The 25808-nt window shown below is 42.3% G+C and overlaps 1 protein-coding gene across 1 annotated transcript in view; it reads left to right on the top strand.

Moving 5' to 3' along the window:
• Positions 1 to 25808, top strand: part of CSGALNACT2 (chondroitin sulfate N-acetylgalactosaminyltransferase 2) — a 54272-nt gene that overhangs the window by 9107 nt on the left and 19357 nt on the right. The window contains exons 2-6 of the mRNA XM_062214265.1: positions 10321 to 11228; positions 13443 to 13659; positions 15575 to 15676; positions 18527 to 18705; positions 25628 to 25722. Coding sequence (XP_062070249.1) covers positions 10565 to 11228; positions 13443 to 13659; positions 15575 to 15676; positions 18527 to 18705; positions 25628 to 25722 — 1257 coding nt within the window. The 5' untranslated portion in view covers positions 10321 to 10564. The remainder of the gene's footprint in view (positions 1 to 10320; positions 11229 to 13442; positions 13660 to 15574; positions 15677 to 18526; positions 18706 to 25627; positions 25723 to 25808) is intronic.

Genomic DNA, 25808 nt, shown 5'->3' with positions numbered 1-25808 from the left:
TTAGATCTTTAATTCATGTTGAATTATATCCTAGTGGCTATGAAGTGTTACCTCATTGTGGTTTTGATTTGCATTTCCCTATTGGCTAATGATGTTAAGCATCTTTTCCTGTACTTATAGGCCATTTGTATATCTTTAGAGAAATTTCTATTTAGATTCTTGCCCACTGAGTTATTTGTCTTTTTTTGTGTGTTGAGTTGTGAGAGTTCTTTTTATATACTAAGCATGAGACTCAGATACCTGACTTATACATACTTTCTCCCATTCTGTGGATTGTCTTTTCATTTTCTTCCTGATGTGCTTTACTGCACAAAAGTCTTAAATTTTGAAGTCCAATTTACATATTTTGTATTTAGTTTTTTGATTTCATATCTAAAAAATACTGTCTAATCTCAGATCATAAAGATTTACACTTACATTCTGTTGTAAGAGTTTTATAGTTGTAGTTCTTAAATTCATATCTCTGGCCCAGTTTGATCTAACTTTTTAATATGGTATGAGGTAGGCATCTAATTTTATTCTTTTGCCTGTAAATATGGAATTGTCCCAGCACTGTTTATTGAAAAGACTTATTTCTCTCATTGAATTGCTTTGCTACTCATGTTGAAGATCAGTTGAACATAAATGCTATAACTATGGTTCATTCCTGGGCTTGATTTTCTGTTCCATTGATCTTTGTGTCTGTCCTTATACCATTCCATGGTGTCTTGATTACTTGTGACTTTAAGGTAGTTATTTTTTCTTTTTTTTTTAATTTTTTAAAAATTTATTTGACAGGTAGAGTTATTGACAGTGAGAGAGAGACAGAGAGAAAGGTCCTCCTTCCGTTGGTTCACTCCCCAAATGGCCGCTACATCCAGTGCTGTGCCGATCCGAAGCCAGGAGCCAGGAGCTTCTTCCTGGTCTCCCATGTGGGTGCAGGAGCCCAAGCAGTTGGGCCATTCTCCACTGCACTCACAGGCAACAGCAGAGAGCTAGACTGGAAGAGGGGCAACCGGGACTAGAACCCAGTACCCATATGGGATGCCGGTGCCGCAGGCGGAGGATTAACCAAGTGAGCCATGGCACTGGCCCAGTTTTGTTTGTTTGTTTGTTTTTGTTTTTTTTTTAGATTTATTTTTATTTATTTGAAAGACAGTTACAGAGAGAGGTAGAGACAGAGAGAGAGGTTTCCATCCGCTGGTTCACCCCCATATGGCTGCAACGGCCAGAGCTGCACTGATCTGAAGCCAGGAGCCAGGAGCTTCTTCTGGGTCTCCCACACTGGTGCAGGGGCCCAAGAACTTGAGCCATCTTCTGCTGCTTTCCCAGGCCACAGCAGAGAGCTGGATTGGAAGTGGAGTAGCCGGGACTAGAACCGGTGCCCATATGGGATGCCGGCACTTCAGGCCAGGGCTTTAACCCGCTGCACCACAGCGCCAGCCCCTGAGGTAGTTTTTTAAATGGGTACCTATAAGCCTTTCAGTTTTGTTTTTCACATTCAGTATTGCTTTGGCTAATTTGGATTTCTTGAATTTCTATATGAGTTTTAGGATCAGTTTGTCATTTCTGCAAAGAAATCGACTAGAGTTTTAAAGAGGATTGCCTTGAATCTGCAGATCAATTTGCGGGTATCGCCCTCTTTTTAAAAAAAGATTTGTTTATTTAAGAGGTCAGCTGGTTCACTCCCTAAAGAATTTAAATTTCTTTTTTTTTTTTTTTTTTGGACAGATAGAGTGGACAGTGAGAGAGAGATAGAGAGAAAGGTCTTCCTTTGCCGTTGGTTCACCCTCCAATGGCCGCTGCGGCCGGCGCATCTCGCTGATCCGAAGCCAGGAGCCAGGTGCTTCTCCTGGTCTCCCATGCGGGTGCAGGGCCCAAGCACTTGGGCCATCCTCCACTGCCTTCCCGGGCCATAGCAGAGAGCTGGCCTGGAAGAGGGGCAACCGGAATAGAATGCGGTGCCCCAACCGGGACTAGAACCCGGTGTGCCGGCGCCGCAAGGCGGAGGATTCGCCTGTTAAGCCACGGCACCTGCCCCCAGTTGTTTAAATCTTTCATTTCTTCCAGCAACATTTAGTTGGCAGAGTACGAGTCTTGCACTTCTTGTGCTAAAATCATTCCTGAGGCAGGTGTTTGGTGGCCTTGCAGTTAAGACTCCTGTATTCCACATACAGACCCTGGGAGGCAGCAATGATGGCTCAAATACCAGCTTTCTACCACCCCTGTGAAAAACCTACATAGACTTTCTGGCTCACTGGTGCCCTCTCTCTCTCAAATAAGTAAAACTTTAAAGATACATTTTAAGTATTTTATTCTTTTTGGTACTATATCATAAAGGGAATTGTTTCTTAACAACTGTGTTTCAGATTGTTCATTACTGACATATGGAAGTACACTTGTGGTTTTTAAACATTTATATTGTGTCTTCATCCTTGCTGAATTCATTTACTAGTTATCATAGCATTTTGGTGAGTTCCTTGGGGTTTTCTAGATATAAGATCATCATTTATGTTAGGTATATTTCTTAGATATAAAACCGTGTCCTGTACAAGTGAGGATAGTTCTGCTGCTTCCTTTCCAATAAGGATGCCTTTTATTTTACTTTCTTATGGCCCTGGGTAGAACCTCCCCGAGTGCGGTGAGAAATAGAAGTGACAAGAGCAGACATGACTGTCTTATCCCTGACCCAGGGGGAAACATGCAGTCTGCCACCATTTAAATAGGAAGCTAGCTGTGGATTTTTTTTTTCTGTGTCTACTGAGATGAGCATGTGTGTTTTTTTCTTGTTTTCCTATTGATATTGTGTATTGCATTAATTAATTTTTTTTTTACAGAGTTAGACAGTGAGAGAGAGAGAGACAGAGAGAAAGGTCTTCCTTCCATTGGTTCACCCTCCCAAATGGCCGCTATGGCTGGCACTGCGCCGATCCAAAGCCAGGAGACAGGTGCTTCTTCCATGTCTCCCATGTGGGTGCAGGGCCCAGGGACTTGGGCCATCCTCCACTGCACTCCCGGGCCATAGCAGAGAGCTGGACTGGAAGAGGAGCAACCGGGACAGAACCCAGAGTGCCGGTGCCGCAGGCAGAGGATTAGCCTAGTGAGCCTCGGTGCCGGCCTGCATTAATTAATTTTCAATTGTTAAACTAACTTTGCATTCCCTAGAATAAATTCCACATAGTTATATGATCCCCTTTATATGTTACCGGGTTTGATGAGCTAGTGTTTTTTTAAGCAGGGTTTTTGCAGCTATTTATATATGGAATATTGGTCTATAGTTTCCTTCTTTTTTTTTTTAAAGATTTATTTATTTATTTGAAAGGCAGAGTCACAGAGAGGCAGAGAGAAGGGGAGAGAGAGGTCTTCCATCTGCTGATTCACTCCCCAGATGGCCCCAACGGCCAGAGCTGAGCTGATCCGAAGCCAGGAGCGTCTTCCAGGTCTCCCACGTGGGTGCAGGGGCACAAGCACTTGGGCCATTTTCCACTACTTTCCCAGGCCATAGCAGAGAGCTGGATTGGAAGTGGAGAAGCCGGGTCTTGAACTGGCACCCACATGGGATGCTGGCACTGCAGGCGGCAGCTTTACCCACTATGCCACAGTGCCAGCCCCTGTAGTTTCCTTTTAATGTCTTTGTCTTATTTGGGTATCGGGATAATACTGGCCTCATAGAGTGAGCTGAGAATTATTCCCTCCTCTTCTGTTTTTTTGGAAGACTTTGTGAAGAATCACTATTATCTTATTTAAATGTTTGTTAAATCCTACCAGTGAAGTCATCAGGGCCTTGATTTTTCTTTGTAGCTAGTTTTTTTGATCACTAATTCAATCTTTTATTATGGGTCTATTCACATTTAGTATTTGTTTTTTGAGTTATTTTCCTTAGTTTGTGTCTTTCTGGGAATTTGTGCATTTCATTCAGTTATCTTCTGAAGGAATTTAGACAATAGCAAAATTCTTACAATAATCAGTGTGATTAACATTTTTGATGTTTGTTGCTTTGTATAGAACTTTATCTGGTGTTTTGCTTCTGCCTAAATGACTTGTAGCACAAATCTAATTATTACTTGTTTTTACTTTTTATATCTGAAAAATATTTTGCTTTTGTTTTTCAGAGGTAATTTCTCTGGTTGTAGAATTCTAGGTTGATATATTTTTTCCTTACGTTTTTTAAAGATGTTGATCCACTGTCTTCTCATTTCCATTGTTTCTTAGTGGTAATTTTCTGTCATTACTGTCTTTTATTCCTTGTATGTGATGTGAGCTTTTCATCTGCCTACTTTTAAGATGCTCTTTATCATTATAGAGTTAGAGCAATTTAATTTTCCTGTGCTTTGTTTTATGACTGTTGTATTTGGGGTTGATTGAGCTTCTTCTTTTTTTGTTTTTAAAGATTCATTTATTTATTCCCATTTGGGAAGTGAACCAGCGGATGGAAGATCTGTCTCTGTCTTTCCCTCTCTCTCTGCGATTCTGCAAATGGCTGCAATGGCCAAAGCCAGGAGCCAGGAACTTCTTCTGGGTCTTCCATGCAGGTGGCAAGAGCTCAAGGGCTCAGGGCCATCCTCCGTTGCTTTTCCCAGATTTTTGATTCATAGAGCTGAATCAAAAGTGAAGCAGTGGAACTCAAGCCAGCACTCATATGGGACCCTGGTGCTGCAGGCAGCAGCTTAACCCACTGCCACAGCACTGGCCTGGTCGAGCTTCGTAAATCTGTAACAGGGATTGGGAACCTCTGGCCTGCGGGCTGTATAAGGCCTGCAAAATCATTTGATCTGGCCCTGCCAAAGCAACCACAGGCAAGACTCAAAATTCAGTAGATTTATACAGCAGGCTAATTTTTACACTGATGATTCTTATGGCCCATGGACAGTATCATAAACATCCAAATGGCCCTTGGCAGAAAATGGGTTCCCTACCTATGATCTACGTGTGTATAGTTTTCTTCTGACTCCCTCCCTTCTTTGGGGAGTCCAGTAACTGGTATATTAGATGGTTTGAAGTTGTCATGTTGTTTACTGAGGCTCTGTTCATATTTTTCATTCTCTTTCCCTGTGCTACATCTTCAGTTCACTAATATTTTCTTCTGGAATATATAAGCTATTAACCTCATCCAGTGCATTTGAAAATATGACACTAAGTTGTCCATGCATTGAAGTTTAATTGGAATCTTTTTCATGTCATCTGTGAATGTGAACATTCCAGCATCTGTGTCAATTCCAGGTTTGTTTTAGTCATTGATTTCTGCTCCCCCCCCCCGCCTCCCCCAGTATTGGGCCATATTCTTTATGCCTGGTAATTTGTGTTTAGATGTCAGGTAATGTGAGTTTTATTCTGTTGCATGCTGGACATTGCTACATTCTGGTAAATATTCTTGACAGGTTGTGTTGTTGCTTGGAAACAATCTGATCCTTTCAGGTTTTGCTTTTACGATGGTTGGCAGAACTAGATCCCTGTTTAGTCTAGAGCTAATTATTTCCCATTGCTAAGGCATGACTTTGTTGAGCACTCTATCCAGTGCCCCGTGAACTGTAAGGTTTTCCAGTCTAGTGGGAGCATGCAGTATTCCAGGCTCTCTGGGTTCTGAGTCCTCCAGTTCTTTCTGTGTGGTCCTCTCCTCAGCCTGTCAGTTTCCTCATAAGCGGGCCCTGATCAGTGCTGTCCTAAACACCCACAGGGTGCCCTCTTCAGCTCTCTCTGGTTCTCTTTCTGCGTGGTTGTCTCCACCCTGGCCGCCTCAGACCGCCTCAGACTGCTGGCTGCTCCCATCAGCTCCAGATCTGCTGGGCTGCACCAAGGCTCCCTTCCCTGTGCTGTGGTCTGAGCTGGGCAGTCACCCGATGGTTGTTTCTCTGGAGGTCACAGTCTTTTGTTACCTGACGTTCAGGATCTCTATGACAGTGGTTTCGTATTTGGATTTGTTTTGTTTTTTTGGTGATGGAGATGGATTTTGTTTTTTGTTGTTTCAAGCATGAGAGTTACATCTGATCCCTTTATTTCATCTTGGCTATAATTCTTTTAGAAAGTTAAAATTAATGACTTGTAAAGTTTCTTCCAATTCTGTGATCTTTGATTTTTTTTTAAGGTTTTATTTATTTGAGAGGTAGAGTTACAGACAGAGAGAGGGAGAAACAGAGAGAAAAGTCTTCCATCCTGGGTTGGTTCACTCCCCAAAATGGCCACAACGGCCAGAGCTGGGCCTATCCCAAGCCAGGAGCCAGGAGCTTCTTCCAGGTCTCCCATGCAAGTGCAGAGGCCCAAGCACTTGGGCCATCTTCCACTGCTTTCCCAGGCCATAAGCAGAGAGCTGAATCAGAGGAGCAGCCGGGACTCAAACCAGTGCCCATATGGGATACAGGTACCACAGGCAGAGGCTTAGCTTGATTTTTTGTTACATGCTGTCAACAGTTCCTTTTCCTTCTCCATAGCATCTTTTTTCTCCTCAAAACGTTCAGTGGGGAGGCATTTGACCCAGTGGTTAAGAGGCCTGCATCCTATGTTAAAGTGCCTGGGTTCAGTATCTGTCTCCAGTCATGACTCTGGCTTCTTTTTTTTTTTTTTTTTTTTTTGACAGGCAGAGTGGATAGTGAGAGAGAGAGAGACAGAGAGAAAGGTCTTCCTTTTTTGCCGCTGGTTCACCCTCCAATGGCCGCTGCGGCCGGCGCATCGTGCTGATCCGAAGCCAGGAGCCAGGTGTTTCTCCTGGTCTCCCATGCGGGTGCAGGGCCCAAGGACCTGGGCCATCCTCCACTGCCTTCCCGGGCCATAGCAGAGAGCTGGCCTGGAAGAGGGGCAACCGGGATAGAATGCGGTGCCCTGACCGGGACTAGAACCCGGTGTGCCGGCACCGCAAGGCGGAAGATTAGCCTGTTAAGCCACAGCGCCGGCCGACTCTGGCTTCTTGATAGAGGGAACACTGATGGCTCATGTGGGAAACTAAGATTGAGTTCCTGGCTCCTGGGTTTGCCTTCAATCCTGGCCAAACCCACAGTGTTACTGGCATGTGGGGAGTGAAGCAATAGATATGAACTCCCTCTTTCTGTCTAGGTCTCTACCTCTCAAATTAATGTATAAATATTTTTTTAAAAAAAACCACTTAGTGGGGCCAGTGCTGTGGCATAGCAGGTAAAGCCACCGCGTGCAATGCTGGCATCCCATGTGGGCACTGGTTCGAGACCTGGCTGCTCCACTTCTGATCCAGCTCTCTGCTATGGCCTGGGAAAGCAGTAGAAGATGGCCCAAGTCTTTGGGCCCCTGCACCTGCGTGGGAGACCTGGAAGAAGCTCCTGGCTCCTGGCGTCAGCCTGGCACAGCCTCAGCCATTGCGGCCATCTGGGAAGTGAACCAGCATATGGAAGATCTCTATATCTCTGTCTCTCTCCCTCTCTCTCTCCCAATTCTGCCTTTCAAATAAATAAACTTCTTCTTCTTTTTTTTTTTTTTTTTTTTTTTTTGACAGGCAGAGTGGACAGTGAGAGAGAGACAGAGAGAAAGGTCTTCCTTTGCCATTGGTTCACCCTCCAATGGCTGCCGCGGCTGGCGAGCTGCGGCCGGCACACCGCGCTGATCCGATGGCAGGAGCCAGGTGCTTCTCCTGGTCTCCCATGGGGTGCAGGGCCCAAGGACTTGGGCCATCCTCCACTGCACTCCCTGGCCACAGCAGAGAGCTGGCCTGGAAGAGGGGCAACCGGGACAGAATCCGGCACCCCGACCGGGACTAGAACCCGGTGTGCCGGCGCCGCAAGGCGGAGGATTAGCCTAGTGAGCCACGGCGCCGGCCCAAATAAATAAACTTCTAAAATAATAATAATAATAATCTAGTCTCCTAGGACGTGACCAAAGAATTTCTTTCAGGAACTAAGAAAGTAAGATTTTCACTGACATCTTTTTCTTTTTAGCAACCACAGAGCTGTGCAACTAATATTTGCATTCTAAAATAATTACAGCATCTTTTCTTGGCAAATGGAAGCTATTCAATTGTAATATTAAGGACATGTATGGTTTCTCGGGGTGGGGGTGGGGATAAATGACCTTAGCTGTCATGCTACCACTTCTTAGTTCTAACCTTCTGCAGATCTTTTCATTTCTGAGCTGACTTTTCCTCTACAAAATAAAGGTACTGTTTGTGCTGTCGTGAAAGCATGGCTTGGAATATGTTTTAGAATAATTTTCACACCAGTGTTTTTGCAGGATTTTTGTGTCACAAACCAGTCGAATACACTTTACACAAAGATCTCATTAATATACATGAGAGGTCTCACAAAAGTTCATGGGAAAATGGAATTAAAAGATACTTATCTTTTAATTTTGGTGCAAAAATGTTGCAGTCTATGCATACAGAAGATCATCAGAAAGTTCATGGAAAATGTTCATTGTACAGAAAAACCTATGTGCAGATTTTGAAATTTTAAAAAAATTTTTAAAAATTTTAATTAAAAAATTTTAACTTTTTAAATTTAAAAAATAAACTTCTCTTTATTTTTAAAAAGATTTTATTTATTTACTTGAAAGGCAGAGTCACAGAGAGGCAGAAGGAGAAAGAGAGGTCTTCCATCTGCTGGCTTACTCCCCAGATGGCCACAATGGTCGGAGCTGCACCTATCTGAAGTCAGGAGCCAGGAGCTTCTTCCAGGTCTCCCATGTGGGTGCAGGGGCCCAAGGACTTGGGCCATCTTCTACTGTTTCCCCAGGCCATAGCAGAGAGCTGTATCAGAAGAGGCGCAGCCGGGACTAGAACCTGTGCCCATATGGGATGCCGGCACTTCAGGCCACAGGTTTAACCCGCTGCACCACAGCACTGGCCCTTTCCCACAACTTTTTGAAGTACCCTTGTATAATCACAAAACTACTAGATATGATTCATGCTGATATTTTCTATTCTATTTCATTGAAAATAAACTTTTTAAGAGTTACCCATTTATGAGTTATATGTAAAAGATATGGTATGTGTAAAGAAAAACAATGAGTTACAGATTCTCCATTGATAAATGCTACTTAGAGTACATACTGTTAGTACATACTGTTCCCCATTGGTTAATGCTATTTAGAGTACATACTATTAGTTCTCTTACCAAGTTTCACTTTAAAAGAGTTTGGGTCTAGTATGATTAAATAGGTATATCTTCATTCATAAAAAGATTAGACGTGAGATTTATACAGGAATATAAGCAAAAAAAAGACATGAGGGAGTCACACAGTTGGTTGTAGAATGAAAGGTAGCATGTCATTTTGTAAATTTATTAATGGTTTTGAACTTTTTTCCTGCAGATAAATATAATTAAAATACTCATTTTTTCTCTTTATATAGACCACAAACCTTTCCAGCCTCATAGGCTCGTAGGAAATCTGTTGCCATACAGTGGAAAAAAAATTATGTGATCTCATGCTCAAATAATCTACTGGAGGACTTTGGATATAAAAATATTTTCTCAATGTGTTTTCCAGATGCCTGTGACCTTTTGAAATTGTTATTCCTCCCACTTAATTTTAAGGCTGCTAGATTGGCTGAGTTGAGCAATAGAAATTAATGAGGTAGACTGTTTGAATTGAATAAATGGGAATAAAATAGTTCTCTCTAGTTATTACTATAACAAGAACAATTTTTAGAGATTCAGTTCCCACATGGTCATCTGCTTTAGTTAGGAAATGGTGCATTACTTGAAATATTATGTTAATAAAGAGTTATAGGCAATATAATTTTCAAATCATTGGAGAACAGTAGAATCTATATAACACAAACTACGCTGAACATAATTATAATGTTCTTTGCTTCAGAAAGTTATGAGTGTGTAGACATATTGCTTAAAAGTATTATACATAGTATTTTAGTGTTTTACAAGGTATTTTTTTAAATTTATTTATTTATTTATTTTATTTTTTTTGACAGGCAGAGTGGATAGTGAGAGAGAGACAGAGAGAAAGGTCTTCCTTTTTGCCGTTGGTTCACCCTCCAATGGCCGCTGCGGCCGGCGCATCGCGCTGATCCGATGGCAGGAGCCAGGTGCTTCTTCTGGTCTCCCATGCGGGTGCAGGGCCCAAGCACTTGGGCCATAGCAGAGAGCTGGCCTGGAAGAGGGGCAACCGGGATAGAATGTGGCGCCCCAACCGGGACTAGAACCCGGTGTGCCGGTGCCGCAAGGCAAAGGATTAGCCTATTAAGCCACGGCGCTGGCCTTACAAGGTATTTTTCTTAATGATTTGTCCCAATACCCTAAATTATATTAGCATCTCTCGTGATATTCTGTATATACTAATCACATAGTTAAGTTTGTTGAAACTGCCAGCAACTTTATATACATAACCAAGGAATTAAAAGCTCTGACTGTATTAATCTGTTTCTTTCAGAAAGGTCACCAGCCATATAATGGATTTGATAGGTCAGATTGCTTTTTTCTGGATGTCATGGTAACAACACAGGAAGTATGTGTAACTTCTCACTGCTGTTAGTAGTCATCACCACCAAAGAAAGACGTTTTTTATGCTGCAGCAGAATTCATTTTGGTACCTTTGATGGACATCCTGGTTTTGCTTCTAGCTCTTAAAGGTATGAACAAGCCAGGAGCTCATCTTGCTAGGCAAGCGCCCCTGAATGAGAATGCCTAGAAGAGGGCTGACTCTTCACGCCCGGACCCACTGGCTGCTGCTGGGCCTCGCGCTGCTCTGCAGCTTGGTGCTGTTCATGTACCTTCTGGAATGTGCCCCCCAGACCGATGGCAACGCGTCTCTTCCTGGTGTTGCTGGAGACAGTTACAGTAAAGAGTATTACCAAGCCCTCCTCCAAGAGCAAGAAGAACATTATCAAACCAGGGCAGCCAGTCTGAAACGCCAGATCGCCCAGCTAAAACAAGAATTACAAGAAATGAGTGAAAAGATGAGATCGTTGCAAGAAAAAAAGAACGGAGGGTCTAATGGCGTAGGCTATCAAGGCAACAAAGAGCAAGCACCTAGTGATATTTTAGAGTTCCTTCATTCCCAAATTGACAAAGCTGAAGTTAGCATAGGAGCCAAACTACCCAGTGAGTATGGGGTCATTCCCTTTGAAAGTTTTACCTTAATGAAAGTATTTCAGTTGGAAATGGGTCTCACTCGACATCCTGAAGAAAAGCCAGTTAGAAAAGACAAACGAGATGAACTGGTCGAAGTTATTGAAGCCGGCTTGGAGGTCATTAATAATCCTGATGAAGATGACCAGGAAGATGAGGAAGGTCCCCTTGGAGAGAAACTGTTATTTAATGAAAATGACTTCATAGAAGGTAATATTTAAAATACGCCAGTCGGTAGTTATATTAATTTGACAGAATGCAAGTATTGAATGCTGATAATATAAGTCGGTCATTATCCACAGTATAAATGCATGTATGTTTCTACCCATTTCATTTCACCAAAAATTTGCAGTGGCTCTTTGGAAAAAAGTTATAACAAGATCATAGTAAAAATAAAGACTAAAGACCAGAACATAGAATAAATGTAAACTGATACAATAGAATACTAACCACTGAGGTTGAAGGGCCCTAGTGGGATGTGTGTTTATTTGCGTGTGTCTGATTTGCATTCCTCTTATTAAATGGTCTCAATGTCCCTTTTTTAAAAAAATATTTTAGCATGTATGCACTAAGGTTCAAAATGTGAAAAAGTTTGATAAAATTAATTTAGTAGGCTAGTGCTTGTTTTCTATTTTGGAAGAAGGAAAACACATCAAGTAGCATACACAGTTTTGCGTATTTGGCATTTGGAAAAATAAGGAAATAATATATTTTCCTAATATATTCTGCAGAAGGGATATGGGGTATTTTTCTACATCAAGATGGTACATGATCCAAAGGTCAAGGACCACTGCTATAAAAATTTGAGATATGTGTCGATTGATATAACCAGAAATAATTACCGCCATCTCTATCTCAATATCCCCTGCCACATAGTTAATTGTTGACTTAAAACCACTTGGTATATAAATGTGTCTGAAAAGTTTCATAGATAGTGTAGCACAGGTAGTTTTGTTAACCCTGAATCAGCGTGGCTATCACCTGCTGTACTTCACTGACGTCTGTGGAGGCCGCCAGGGAGGGCGCTCTGCTTTGCTGTGGTGTCAGGTGTCTTCTCCCCATGGCTGCCTCTATTTCTGCTGTCACTTCCTGCTATCTTTGATGGATTGTTTCTCTCAGAACTCTTCTAATTTTTCTGCAAGGTCAGAACTTTGTCTTTTCACTCTGTTCATAGCTTATGGCCGAGTTGAACGCTGCAAGGAAATCAGATAACTGAGTGACATGTAAAAAGTGTCCTCACGTCAGCTCTGCATAGAAGGGAAGCTGTGCCCATTTCATATTCTGCAGCTGCTGCTTCTCTTACGCTTCCCCTTGAATCCTGTCACTTTAAACAGTTTTCCCTGCGTGGAACATACTCCATCCTCACTTTTCCCCCGTTGTGCCCCCACCCTCTCCCCCCACATAATTACAGCCCCAGCAGCTGAGTAACTCCCTTGCTCGTCCAGACTTCAGCTCAGATGTTCCCTCTTCAGGGAGTCATCTGCACCCTCCGGTCTGAGACAGCAGTGCTTCCCGTGTGCCCGTGTCACCGTACCCGCATCCTCTCTCGCAGCACTTGGTGCGGGGTTTGGCATTGCCCGTCTCCTGGTTCCTAGTTCCTGCCAAACTAAAAGCTCCAGGAGGGTTGAGACCCAGTCTTACCTTGTTCACTGTCTTATTTCTAGATGCTGACTTAGGGACTCACATGCCTCTAGGTTTAACCTCCAGTGTCTCCTAAGTATCAGTGTTTAAAAATCACAGTGCCCACACACATCCATACTTTTCTCCAAAAGGCATGTCAGATCACAGCCTTTAAGTCTATACAGAATTTTCTTGGTCTGACTCCACTCTATTCAGGGTGTGTGTGTGTGTGTGTGTGTATAAACACTACAGTGTTGTTGTCTGTCTCCTTTACCAGACTGGCCCTTCCTCAAAACTGACACCACATGACTCCTTTCATAAAATCAGCAACTGACTGAACACTCTACTTCAGCTAAACCAAGCCACTGACATAACACTTGGTTTCAGCTAAACCAAGCGGTAGAAGTTTTAGCTCTTGGGTCAAGAATAGAGTATTGCTGAGAGTAATTTGTAATATCATTACTGTTCTGGATAGGCTTTAGTATTTAAAAAATCTTGTAAAAAGTAATAGTTCTCATTTGGATTAACATGATAATTAAAAGTAACAATGGTTAAAATAATTATTAAAGTAATATCATTTATGAACTGAATAAAGTAGCCGAACAGTGAGCATTATTTGAACCTCTTTTTTTTTAATGAATAGTTATTACTGACTGTACCATGGGGATGAATATTTCACAAATAGATACAAACTTTACTGTCTGGTTTAATAACTCTTGGCCTTTGACTAAGCGAAATTTGTCTTCCTCCTGAATGTATAAACTCTGACCTGGAGATGTCTCCGTTCCGAACTTTGTCCTGTAGGTTACTATCGCACCGAGAGAGATAAGGGCACACAGTATGAACTCTTCTTTAAGACAGCAGACCTAATGGAGTACAGACACGTGACCCTCTTCCGCCCTTTTGGACCGCTCATGAAAGTGAAGAGTGAGATGATTGACATTACCAGATCCGTTATAAATATCATTGTGCCCCTTGCTGAGAGAACTGAAGCATTTGCACAGTTTATGCAGAACTTCAGGTAAATGGCAGTGCTGAATGATTAGGCCAAGATCTTTTTAAAAAAAAAAAAATCACATTTCATGCAGATGCACTTAATGTATCATCACTGAGTATGATTTCTTAGAATTACAGAATAATTTGATAGGCTTTAAGAGAACTTTATTTTTGAAGTTCTCTTTTTTTTCCATAAAACATGTATATTGTGTTATTGACAGTTTAAACTATGAAATCAATTGAGGGTGACAACTGTTAGAATATAATTGTGTATGAATTCGTTTTAGGACAAGTTTTTAAAAGTCAACTGTATTGAAGCATAATTTACATGCAATAAAATCCACATATTTTCATGACTTTTAACAAATAGGTGCCCACAACCCATTACCCCAGTCAAGATACAGTCCATTGCTATCTCCCAAGAAACTCTTTGAGGACAGTTTGAGTTTCAGTTAACATAAGGGAACAGTGTTGTGGTGTAGCAGGTTAAACCACCACTTGTGAAGCCAGCATCCATATCAGAGTGCTGGTTGGAGTCTGTCTGCTCTGCTTCCAATTCAGCTTCTGGCCCAGGCCCTGGGAAGGCTGCAGATGATGGCCCCAGTGCTTGGGCCCCTGCTACCCACATGGGAGACCAGGATAGAGCTTTTGGATCCTGGCTTCAGCCTGGCTCAGCCCTGGCTATAGTGTTCCTTTGGGTGTTGCTGCTGGCCTTTGGGAAGTGAACAAAAAATCAATATATTCTCTCTCTCTCTTTCTCTCTCTCTCCCCCTCTCCCTCTCTCCCTCCCTCCCTCCCTCCCCCTCCCCATCTCCCTCTCCCTCCCCATCTCCCTCTCCCTCCCCTCCTCTTTGCTCCTCCCTCCGCATAACCCTGCCTTTCAAATAAATAAATAAAATTTTAAAACTAAATTTAGAACTACAAACATGTCATTAAAAATAGGAGGAAGTTATTCCATCTTGAGAAACAGAAAATAAAGTTTTTGCATTGCTTCACCCCACATCCTGTATCAAAGTGCCTGGGATCCATTTTCCTATTTCCTGCTAATGCATATAGATAAGGCTGCAGATGATGGCTTAAGTACTTAGTACTTTGACTCTCTGCTTCCCAGGTGGGAGACCCAGATGGAGTCCAGGCTCCTGGCTGTTGCCTGTATTTGGAGATCGAGCTAGCAGATGGCAGATCTCTGTCTCTGTGTTGCTTTTCCTTTCAAATAAAGTGAATAAATAAACATTACTTTAAAATGGATTATTTTAAAATACTGAAGTGTTAAAGAATTAATAACTACACATTAGAATAACAAGAAAAGTGTATTTTAAACACTAATATTTTTAATGTTTTAGATACTATAATGTACTAGTTTTAATAGTCCTTCTTGTATTGAAATTGTTGAACTTAAAAAGTTAGTTAACACTGTTCTGCAGCAAAGTATGTAGAAGTCAAGAGTTTTACCTGTTTGAAGTAGCTCACTTGAGATCTGATTTTCTAAAGCATTTTTTCTTGGACTTGCATTCAGAGGCTGCATTGTTCTTTTCAATAAATAATCTCAGCAATGGCAAATATTTTTCCCTGATAATTGGTATAATTTTTTTAATTACCTAGTCTGAGGATAAAAATAACTGTTGATCCAGAACTTGAATATTTATGTATCTGGTCCTAAACTGATTTTCCTTGAAGAGTTTGTAATTTGATTCTGAAAGCAATCCCAAAGCCAAAGCTCCGAACTTGGTTTTGAAATATGGCGATGAAGTTGGGACTGCGGCCCTGTGCCTTTGCTGGAGCACTGTTAGGAATAATCCAGTGATATTGCTGCTTCTCTCCGCAGTTCTTCATGTGATTTCATTCTGTATGAGTAATGCCTCATTCGTTTTCTTGTTAAAGCTTCGTGTAGTTGCTGTCTGGTGTTTGCTTGAACAAACTTTATTTTTCAATTCTGATAGGGATGTTTGCATTCATCAGGACAAGAGGATTCATCTCACTGTAGTGTACTTTGGTCAAGAAGGACTGTCTGAAGTCAAGTCTATCCTAGAATCTGTTACAAGGTTGGTGACCCCCATCCCCAGTGAAGTCCCCGATAGTAACATTACTAGCAGCGTGGGAATTTCAGATATTTAGTGAGCTGGTTAACAGCTGGTGTTCAACGTTGGCTGAATGCGTGGGCAGCTGTGCTGCAGGTTCCCCGTTCCACATGCAGCCCCGCCAGTCACCTTCCCCAGCTGCTTCGCAGGCAGGACCCGTCTCTGTGGCCCCCTCCCTGCCGTGTACTTGCCGCTGCTTCCCCTTCTCCAGATGTAATCCCTTCACTTTAATGTCATCTCCAGAGCGCGGCTCTGCCTTACCCCTTTCTTTCCTCCATCTCCTCAGTCTCCTTCTTCCCCCCTCCCTCCAGCAAATGGTGCTTAGACTCCCGCACACTTAAGAAGCCCCCAGCTGACTCCGCAGTACCCAGTAGCTGCTGTGACGTGTCTGTCCTTCCACGGCCAAACCTCACTGAACCGTAGTTCCGTAACTAAGGAACCCCTGTAGTACCTGGCACATGGCAGGTGCTCAGAGGTTTGAATGAATGAATTAGTAATTCCTCAATTACTAGTTTACCTTCTCAGCCCTTTTCTTCCTAAATTAAGGGCCCAAAAGTGCAACCCAACTGCCAGATTCAGCCTTTTCTCTGTTATCCTCTTTGATTGCTTTTTTCACATTTCACAACCTAACCAGTACTTTCTTCTAAAATGTTCTTCTTGTGTTTGTAAAATGTAAATATTTTGGCGAATGTAAGTATGTTACGTTGTAAACTACTGAGTTGGTTGTCTTCTCTAACCACACTAACTATCTTTTACATGCTTCCTTACCCTCCTGCTTAGTTGTGGCCATTCTGTAAGAGTCAGGTTTGGCTGACCATTCTCGCGAGTTACTCACATTCATTGAGTCCTGCCTGCTGTGTTCCAGGTGCACTGCCTGGGGATCTGACTGGGGTAGTTGGAAGAAGACTGGGCACAGCTGAGTGAGTCTCAGTCCCTGACGATGCACACACACACACTGCCCGTCTTGCTTCCCTGCACCAGCGCCTCCTCCTGCTGGCCTTTCCGTTCAGACTCGGGACACTGGGCTCGACACGTGAGAACCAGTCTCTTACCCCTTCTCCACCTCTGAGCCCCCTGAGGAGTCAGTCCCCACCCACTTACTTCACAGGACATCCTCTGTCCCTCTAGCTCTAGTTCCTCCATCTCCACACCCCCATCCATTTCTTCCCTCTCTCTTCCCTCACTGTTACCTGATCACCTGCTCAGTGCCAAGAACTCACGTGATGTTGCTGAAGCAGATGAGCACACCTGCCTCGCGCTCGCCTAGGGGATTAGGAGCACCACTGAAGAGTCTTGGCTACCTCCCAGAAGTAGAATGAGTGTTAACAGCCAGATTTGGGGAAGGCAGTCCAAACAGCTTTGACATCTCAGGCGCTGACCAGAGGCTTGAATGCCATCAGGACCCTCTTGTCGCCTTGTCTGTTTTTCTCTGCATGCTGACTGCATGCTCCTGTTGCAGATTGGCTTCTTCCACATGGTGAGGGATGTGGCTGTTGGCGGCTCTGGGCCCTCATCTTCTCAGCTTTGCCACCAGAGAGGAAAGAGCTTTCTCCCAGGTCCAGTTGAGAAAATCCCAGGGAAGGACTTTCTGCCCGCTCTTGAGCCAGTCACTATGGCCAGGTGGGATGGGCCCCACTGTGATTGGCCCCACTTGAGCCTGGGCCCCGCCCCTAGGAAATAACTGTGGTTGGGGTGGATAGAGAGTGAAGGGTATTTTGTGATCAGTGCCTCCATTGGTACCAGGCATGCGGGGTGGAACTGGGATATTTCTCAAAAAAAAGGGAGAGATTCTTAGCCTGTAAGGTGGGGAGAAGGCTCCTGGGCGTCAGAGCCCTCAGAGTCCCTTGATGACCCATTTGCGTTTTTGTTTCCGTCTCTGTCACCGGCTCTGCACTGTTAGAAGAGTAATCCTCCTGGGTGTTACTCCTTCTGATCTGTCTCCTGATGCAGTGCTTCTGCAGTTCTAATGTCAGTCACCTGCAGGGCTTATTAAAATGTAGAGGCTTGGCTCCCCTCCTCTCCTGGATTCAGTGGGTCTGCGGAGGAGCCTGATGGACACTGAAAATCACTGCCCCACCACGGAAACCACGCTGACTCCTTGCCTTTACCCTACTACCAAGTTCTTTAACCTCGCATGGCAGGTGCTCCTCAGTCTGACCCTCATTGTTCCCATTTAGAGTTCCTTTGTTCTAATCTGATTTGTCTGATCCCTAAATGCTCTCTCTGAAATGCTTTCTGCTTTCTTACATCTTTGCCTTGGAGAGTAATTCTTTGGAATGACCTTTACACTTGGCCACTGAGCCCAGGGTTTTAACTAAGACATAAATCACTGTACTTCCACTTCTAACATCTTCTCTAACTGCTTCAGACACACATAGTCTCGCTTCTCAGAACTGCTGTGCATTCATTCATTTAGCTAAGATTTATTGAACCCCTGTTCTGTGAGGGGCACTGTGTCCAAAGTAATGAACAAAACAAAATCCTTGCTCTTGGGGAGTAGGGGAGGTGGTTGAAGAGAACATGATGGCCGCTTTGCTGTGGGTGTATTTCTTACGAGATCCCAGAGGGCAGTGGCCATGTAACAGCCCTGTAAGCCTCACACCACCAGCATGCCTCCTCAAGTGTGGGCCCTCAGTGAATGTCTGTCCCCAGTGATGGTCAGACCCCTGAAGCGGATGCCTTCCTTCCCCATGTGAATGTAGGATCAACCAGTAAAATTTTACAGCTGTAAAACGTATTTTGCAAGTCATGTTGAAGGAAGAGTTAATTACCTTTAATGGGACTTACCATTTGTTGTGTGTGTTTTCCTCATAGTGAGTCTAATTTTCACAATTACACCTTGGTCTCGTTGAATGAAGAATTTAACCGTGGACGAGGACTAAATGTGGGTGCCCGAGCATGGGACAAAGGCGAGGTCTTGATGTTTTTCTGTGATGTTGATATCTACTTCTCAGCCGAATTCCTTAACAGCTGCCGGTTAAATGCTGAACCAGGTGCGTAAAATTTTGGTAGCTGAGTTGAGTGTAGAATGGAGGGCAGTGTCGGTGTGTTCCATACTGTGACTCGTTAGTTTCAAGGAAGCCAAGTTTTAATTAAACCCTAGGATATTAGTTACAGTCGGCATAACCTAACTGGAATACTAAGTAGGAAATTGAATTTGACCTTCTGAGGTTTGTATCCTTTGTTCTGTAGGGGTCAAATTTCTGCTGACTGCGTTTGAAATCAGATAAACAAATGAGAAAGAGGGGGAAGTCTGGGCGTTGATGAGGAGGAAGCCCCTGAACAGAAGGCGAGCCCTGTGACAGCGTGGAGGTGTGAGAGGCAGAACTGCCCACACGCACGCACGCACACACACACGCACTCCCACAGAGGCCGCAGTACACAGACTCTGCATTTGGGGCTGGTTTGCTGTGTTTCAGTTTAGGTTGTGGGTATTTTTTAACACGAACACACAAATCATATTTTTATAATTCAAATTCTGTTTTAAATGTAAAAAGGAAGTTTTCTGTATGAGAGAATCCCAACAAGAAAAATAAGTTCAGGAAATCTGTTGGGCAACACAGTGACTGTAGATGATAAGAATGTACTGTATGCTTAAAACGTGCTCAGGGAGTAGATTTTAGACATGTGAAGAAAAGAATAAGTGTGTGAAGCGATGCTTTGTTAATTAGCTTGAGCAATCATTTCACTGTATGCTTGTATCAAAACATGTTGTGCACTATAAATATGTGTAATTTGGTTGTTCTACAGTTGGGTTTTTAAAAAAAGAATTGCATAGTAAACGTATTCTCATATCCTGTGAATGCCTGCCTTCTTATTAAGCAGTTGAGTTAGGAGCAGTGTCAGGAGGTCTCTGGGAGCCTAATGAATAAATGAGGATTGGGTTTATTTGTCTTACTCTCGACAGCATGAAATTCAAAATGGGGAATTTGGAAAAGCTCAGTGTAAAAGAACTATTTTTATATCTAAAAATAGGTTTTCCCTTGGGAAATTGAACTCTCCATCTGTAAATGGGGGTGAACGAAGGTGGAATGAGCATCGGCCTGGGACCTGCAGTGCAAGGGCTGCCGTGTCGCCCCCACACTCCTTGACAGCCACTGGGCACTCGTGTTGTCATGCCCAAGTGAAGCCAGTCATAGCAAGGCCCTCACTGGGGAGTGAGATGGGCTGCTAGCCTTCAGTGCTGCCCTTGTGAATGCTAATGACAAGATCTTCCTCACAGCTGTTACGTTACATGTTTTTTTTTTTCTTTTTTTAACTTTTATTTAATGAATATAAATTTCCAGTGTACAGCTTATGGATTACAATGGCTTCCCCCTTCCATAACTTCCCTCCCACCCGCAACCCTCCCCTCTCCCGCTCCCTCTCCCCTTCCATTTGCATCAAGATTCATTTTCAATTCTCTTTATATACAGAAGATCAATTTAGTATAAAGATTTCAACAGTTTGCACCCACATAGAAACACAAAGTGAAACATACTGTTTGAGTACTAGTTATAGCATTAAATCACAATGTACAGCACATTAAGGACAGAGATCCCACATGAGGAGCAAGTGCACAGTGGCTCCTGTTGTTGACCCAACAAATTGACACTCTAGTTTATGGCGCCAGTAACCACCCTAGGCTGTCGTCATGAGTTGCCAAGGCTATGGAAGCCTTCCAAGTTTGCCGACTCTGATCATATTTAGACAAGGTCATAAAAGACAAAGTGAGGATAGTAACCAATGATCCTAAGAGTGGCATTTACCAGGTTTGAACAATTATACAGCATTAAGTGGGGAAGAGGACCATCAGTACACACAGGTTGGGAGTAGAGCCATTGGTGGTAGAGTAGAGGTTATGATTACAAAGGAATGAGGCCCAAGTGCACTAGACAGGGCCTAGAACAAAAGACAGAGTCATTATTAGAGGAGCTAAGAAAGGTGCTGTCTAAGCTACAAGTAATTTTTCTGATTGAGAGGCAAATAGAACCTGATAGAAGGGGCTTGATAATAATCTGGTGGGCTTTAGGCCTTGTAAATTCAGAGGCCCAGGCCTATCTATCTATTCACATGGGGTATATCCTAAGGGAGGTGTGAACCTCCTAGGGGAAGGCACCCTGTTGACTTTCATTACTTGGCTGGCCTGGGAGGAGAGCTGGCCAGGTAAAGGCAGGGGGCATCTCTAACAAGAAATTTACAGTTCTGCCTGCAATGTTGCTGACCCTACTTGACCATACCCTCAGCTGCAGTGGTCACTTTGGAAGTTGGGCTGAGTGAAGGGCTTTTCAGCTTAGAGCCAATAAGATCTGTGGCTCTGACCTGGGCATCCTTCGACTCCAGGGCAGGTCCATTTCCAGTGATCCAACTCTTGGCAGAGCTGCCAGGGCTCTTCACAAGCTGACTTCTGCTGAAGCCCAGGCTTACCACATTGAAAGCCACTGCAGTGGACTGGCCTGTTGGGTCTCCTTGAGGGCAGATCACTGTACAGAACAGCTATTAATAGGCTGCCACCTATCTTTATATTTCTGATGCCTAGCTTTCTCTTCCTCCTGGTTTTTGTTAAAGCAGACCAGAGGATGCAAGTCAAGGGGAGTGCCCAAGTCCCATCTCTAATCTTCAGTGGCCTGAACTACAAGTCTATAGTCACAGGCATGTTCTGTAGTAGTTTTTCTAAGGGAGACAATGCCCATGAGGAAAATTATATTCTCACTTTAAAACTTTCTTTCCCTTTGGTCTGAAAGGGAGGTTTTTTCTACTTACTGTATACTTTGCTGATGGCGAAGTGAATCTAGCTATGAGATTATTATTTAAGTTCTTATTTTGGCTATGCTATTACAGAAAAATGTTAGCCATCTCTTTTATAAGGTCTAAAGATTAAATTGTGCATCCTACAGATTCCTTTATAATAGAATTAGTTTCCTACCTTGAAGAGAATAGAGAAATGAAAGAACAAGTTGGGCTTAGAATAGAGAAATGAGGGAGCAAGTCCTAGATCGCTTGCTGACAATAGCAATATTACATGAATACTTAGCAAACCATTTCAACCATTAGATAACAACTTAAGAAAACATTTACCAGAAGGTCCAATGCCTTCTATAAATTTTAAGAATCATATATTTGAAAACACCTCTTAAATATCTAACATGGTGTAGTTTGTTTAGCCAGTAAACTTAAGCACAACCATATAAAATGTTTTTAGTTTCTTTCTACCAACACGTTTAAAACATATGATACACAGATTCAGGTCACACAAATTAAAATGTATCTTTGATTAATTTTAGCAGCTTAAATTTATGGACAATCTTATCTATAAGCCATTTAAAATAAAACTCTTAATAAAATTTCCCCATGTGGACATACAATATGTACACACATATAAGATAGCATAATAGACCAATATAGCAATTTTAATAATAGCTTTTAAAATCTTTAACTCTTTTTGTAGATTGCCAATTGATTTGAATTGCTTTTTGTTTTTAGTAACCTCAGTTAACCATACTTTCTCTCAGTTGGTACTGTTAATACATTATTGGCTTCATCTGTTTACAGAGCCATCCCAAAGTACTGAATACAATAAAAGTGGCTGGAAAAAGTCCATAGGAACCTATAGGAGGACAGCTAAACACAGAACCAACAACGCTTTAGTTTTATGAGCAGCACATCATATATAACTATGGATGACAAAAGACTTTAAGTTGCCATGTTTAAAATTATAAACTCATCAACCAACAAGAGGCACTTGCTTACTTCACAGTATTTTTGAAAGCACCTGTAGGATTTTACAAGTATTTAGCCCTTTAGGCCTCTGGGGCTTTCTCATTAAGATAACTATCATGTCTAGTAACACAAGATCATTAGACTTTTTAATTCTCAAACATTTGTATTAATAGCATTTTCCATTATAGAAACTTAAAGTCTGGTACCACATCACATCTTGACAGTACTTCTAATATAATCCAAATAGACTGATTAGTTGGTGTCTCTATAGGATGAGAGACATAGGTCCTTCGATTTTTTCAGTTGGGCCCAAACTGGAAAAACCAAAGTCCAGGATTTACTGGAAATTTTAGAGACCAGATTGTTTGAAACTTTGATTTTTTGAATGCCTGTCAAGAATGCCAAGAAGGCTCAAAATCCAGAATATCTGGTTGAAATAAGATTCCTTAAAATCATGACATAACATAGACCAAATTTGATCATTGTTACAAGGTGATTATTCAGATCTTTGAAAATAAGCACATATTTAAATAACCCATAGCTCTTAATAAAAATTCAGCTGTTTTTGAACAATTAGAATTTAACAGACATCAAGAGAACATAATAGATTACTTTAACACATTGATTTAACAGAGCATCAGAGTTTAATTCTATGTCAAAGAGAAATTGAGCTTCCTGTGATCTTTTGCTGTGAGGTTTCCTTCCTTTACCTTCTTTCCTATTGGTGACCATGTTTCTGTGTTTCTGTGTGTAACACATCTTTAAGCATCTTTTGCAGGGCAGGATGAGTGGCAACAAATTCTTTCAGTTTCTGTTTGCTATGAAAAGTCTTAATTTCACCTTCATTCACAAATGAGAGCTTTGCAGGATATAGTATTCTGGGCTGGCAGTTTTTCTCTCTTAGTACCTGGGCTATGTCTCGCCCTTCCCTTCTAGCTTGTAGGGTTTCTGATGAGAAGTCTGCTGTGAGTCTAATTGGAGATCCTCTAAGAGTGATCTGACGTTTCTCTCTTGCACCTTTTAGGATCTTTTCTTTATGTTTCACTGTGGTGAGTTTGATTACAACATGTCGTGGTGAGGATCTCTTTTGGTCATGTTTATTAGGGGTTCTATAAGCTTCCTGTACTAAGATGTATCTGTCCTTCTCCAAACCTGGGAAATTTTCTGCTAGTATCTCACTGAAAATGCCTTCTAATCCTTTCTTCCTCTCCATGCCTTCAGGAACTCCTAGAACCCGAATGTTGGGTTTTTTAATAGTATCCTGTAGATTCCCGACAATATTTTTTAGATTTCTAATTTCTTCTTCTTTTCTTTGGTTTGCCTGTTTCCTTTCCTGTTCTCTGTCTTCTAAGTCTGATATTCTCTCTTCTGCTTCGCCCATTCTGTTTTTAAGGCTCTCTAATGTGTTTGTCATTTGATCTATTGAATTCTTCATTTCATTATGATTTCTCGTCACTATCACTGTTTCTTGTTCCACTAGTTGTTTCATTTCATTTTGATTCCTCCTTAATATTTCATTTTCACGAGAGAGATTTTCTATCTTGTCCATTAAGGATTTCTGTAGTTCAAGAATTTGTTTTTGAGAACTTCTTAATGTTCTTATCAATTTTTTGAGATCCACTTCTTGCATTTCTTCAATCTCATCATCTTCATAATCTTGAATTGGGGTGTCTTTCTCATTTGGGGGCGTCATAGTGTCTTCCTTGTTCTTGTTAGCTTGGTTTTTGCGTTTGTTGTTTGGCATGTTGGAGATATTTGGTTTCTTCACTGTGGTGTTTTTTCTTGTTACATGATGGCTCTATATTAAGTGGACTGTCTGCTTTCAGTGGAGCCTTAGAGGCTTGAGATGAGTGTGGACTGAGAGCTGTGTTTGGTTCCTCAGGGTTGAGGGTGTGTCAAAGATGACACTCCCAGGTTAGGTGTGGTAAATCTCTCTTTCTTTTTTTGATTTAAAAGGGAAGTAATTCCGCACAGCTGAACGTAATTGGAGGTAGTTAGCAGGCAAATGATCTACCCACAGGAGCCAGAGATCGGAAGATCTTTCCCAAGGACCACACAGGGAATCTCTGCTGCCCTCAGTGTGGGCTCCAATTCTCCTGCAGTCTCCCACTGGGTTGCCAAGTTAGATGCTAATCTCCTGTTATTTCACCCCTCCCCCCAGAGTCAGGTTTTTCTGCTAGGCTCAGGGCCGGTGCAGACCTGAGGTCGCCCTGCTTATGACGTATGTCCAAAATGGTGCCTGATCTGTCTTGCTCGCTTTTGAGAGGTGAGCGGAGAGAGAGAAACTTGTGTCCGTATCGGTCACTTTTTTTATTTTTTTCCTCTCTCTCTTCTAGTTAGCCTGGTGAATTTTTCCCCACAGAGTTTCAAGCCTCGTTCCCTCTAGCCTCCTCTTTCCGCTTGCCCGCTGGTGTCTCGGGCTATTGAGGTTCGGCTCACCTCGCGTTCCAGCGCTGGTGTGTTGAGTCTGCCGCTGGTGTCCCGAACTTGGGCTCCCACGCTCTCCACGCAGGTCCACTGTGAATCACTAGTTCTGAAAGAGTTTCCTCTGCTGTTTCATCCCCTACTCTTCCTTGACCCTGCAGTATCTCCACTTATATTAAACTGTCTCTCCCCCAGACTAATAGTGTGCTCCCTGCCTATTCTGCCATCTTGCCGCTCCCCACGTTACATGTTTTTAACCCTTCTGTCCCAGCTTTTATTCAGATCAGTCTGCAATTCTGTATTATAGTTATTCTCTAAATATCTATTCATTGTACAGTATTCCTTGGATTTACTATTTCTAATGATTCATTTTGAAGGGTGAGTTTAACAGAAATTTAAGTTTCTTGGTGATTGCCAGAAGTTAATCTACAATTATTACTGCCAATTAGCTGGAAAATAATAAACAGCTCATCTAATGGACAACTACGAGAAACCTTTGCCTGTCTCCCCAAAGTCAAAGGGAGTAAACGTGTGAATTATTCTGTAGTGTGTTTTTTCTGTTCTCTTACCAAATTTTAGTTTTGTGGTTTGACCTGATATGTTTTAAAGTCATCACCATGTTCATGAAATTGATACAACATCCCATAGCTTGAATATCAACAAAATACTATTGATAAAAATCATAATATGTGGTAAAGACTTCAGTAAGGTCTTACTAGATATTGTATTCGAAATCAGTCCTTCATTTTTTAACTAATTTGTATGACACAAACAAATATTTTTAATTTATAGGTAAGAAGGTATTTTACCCTGTGGTGTTCAGTCTTTACAATCCTGCCATCGTCTATGCCAACCAAGATGTGCCACCACCCGTGGAGCAGCAGCTGGTGAGACTTTTTTTTTAAGATTGATTTATTATTTATTTGAGAGGCAGAGTTACAGACAGAGATGGGGAGAGACATGGAGAAAGAAA

Source organism: Lepus europaeus, chromosome 17 (assembly GCF_033115175.1).
Source record: "Lepus europaeus isolate LE1 chromosome 17, mLepTim1.pri, whole genome shotgun sequence".
Classification (NCBI taxonomy): domain Eukaryota; kingdom Metazoa; phylum Chordata; class Mammalia; order Lagomorpha; family Leporidae; genus Lepus; species Lepus europaeus.
This window is presented reverse-complemented; position numbering and strand designations above follow the sequence as displayed.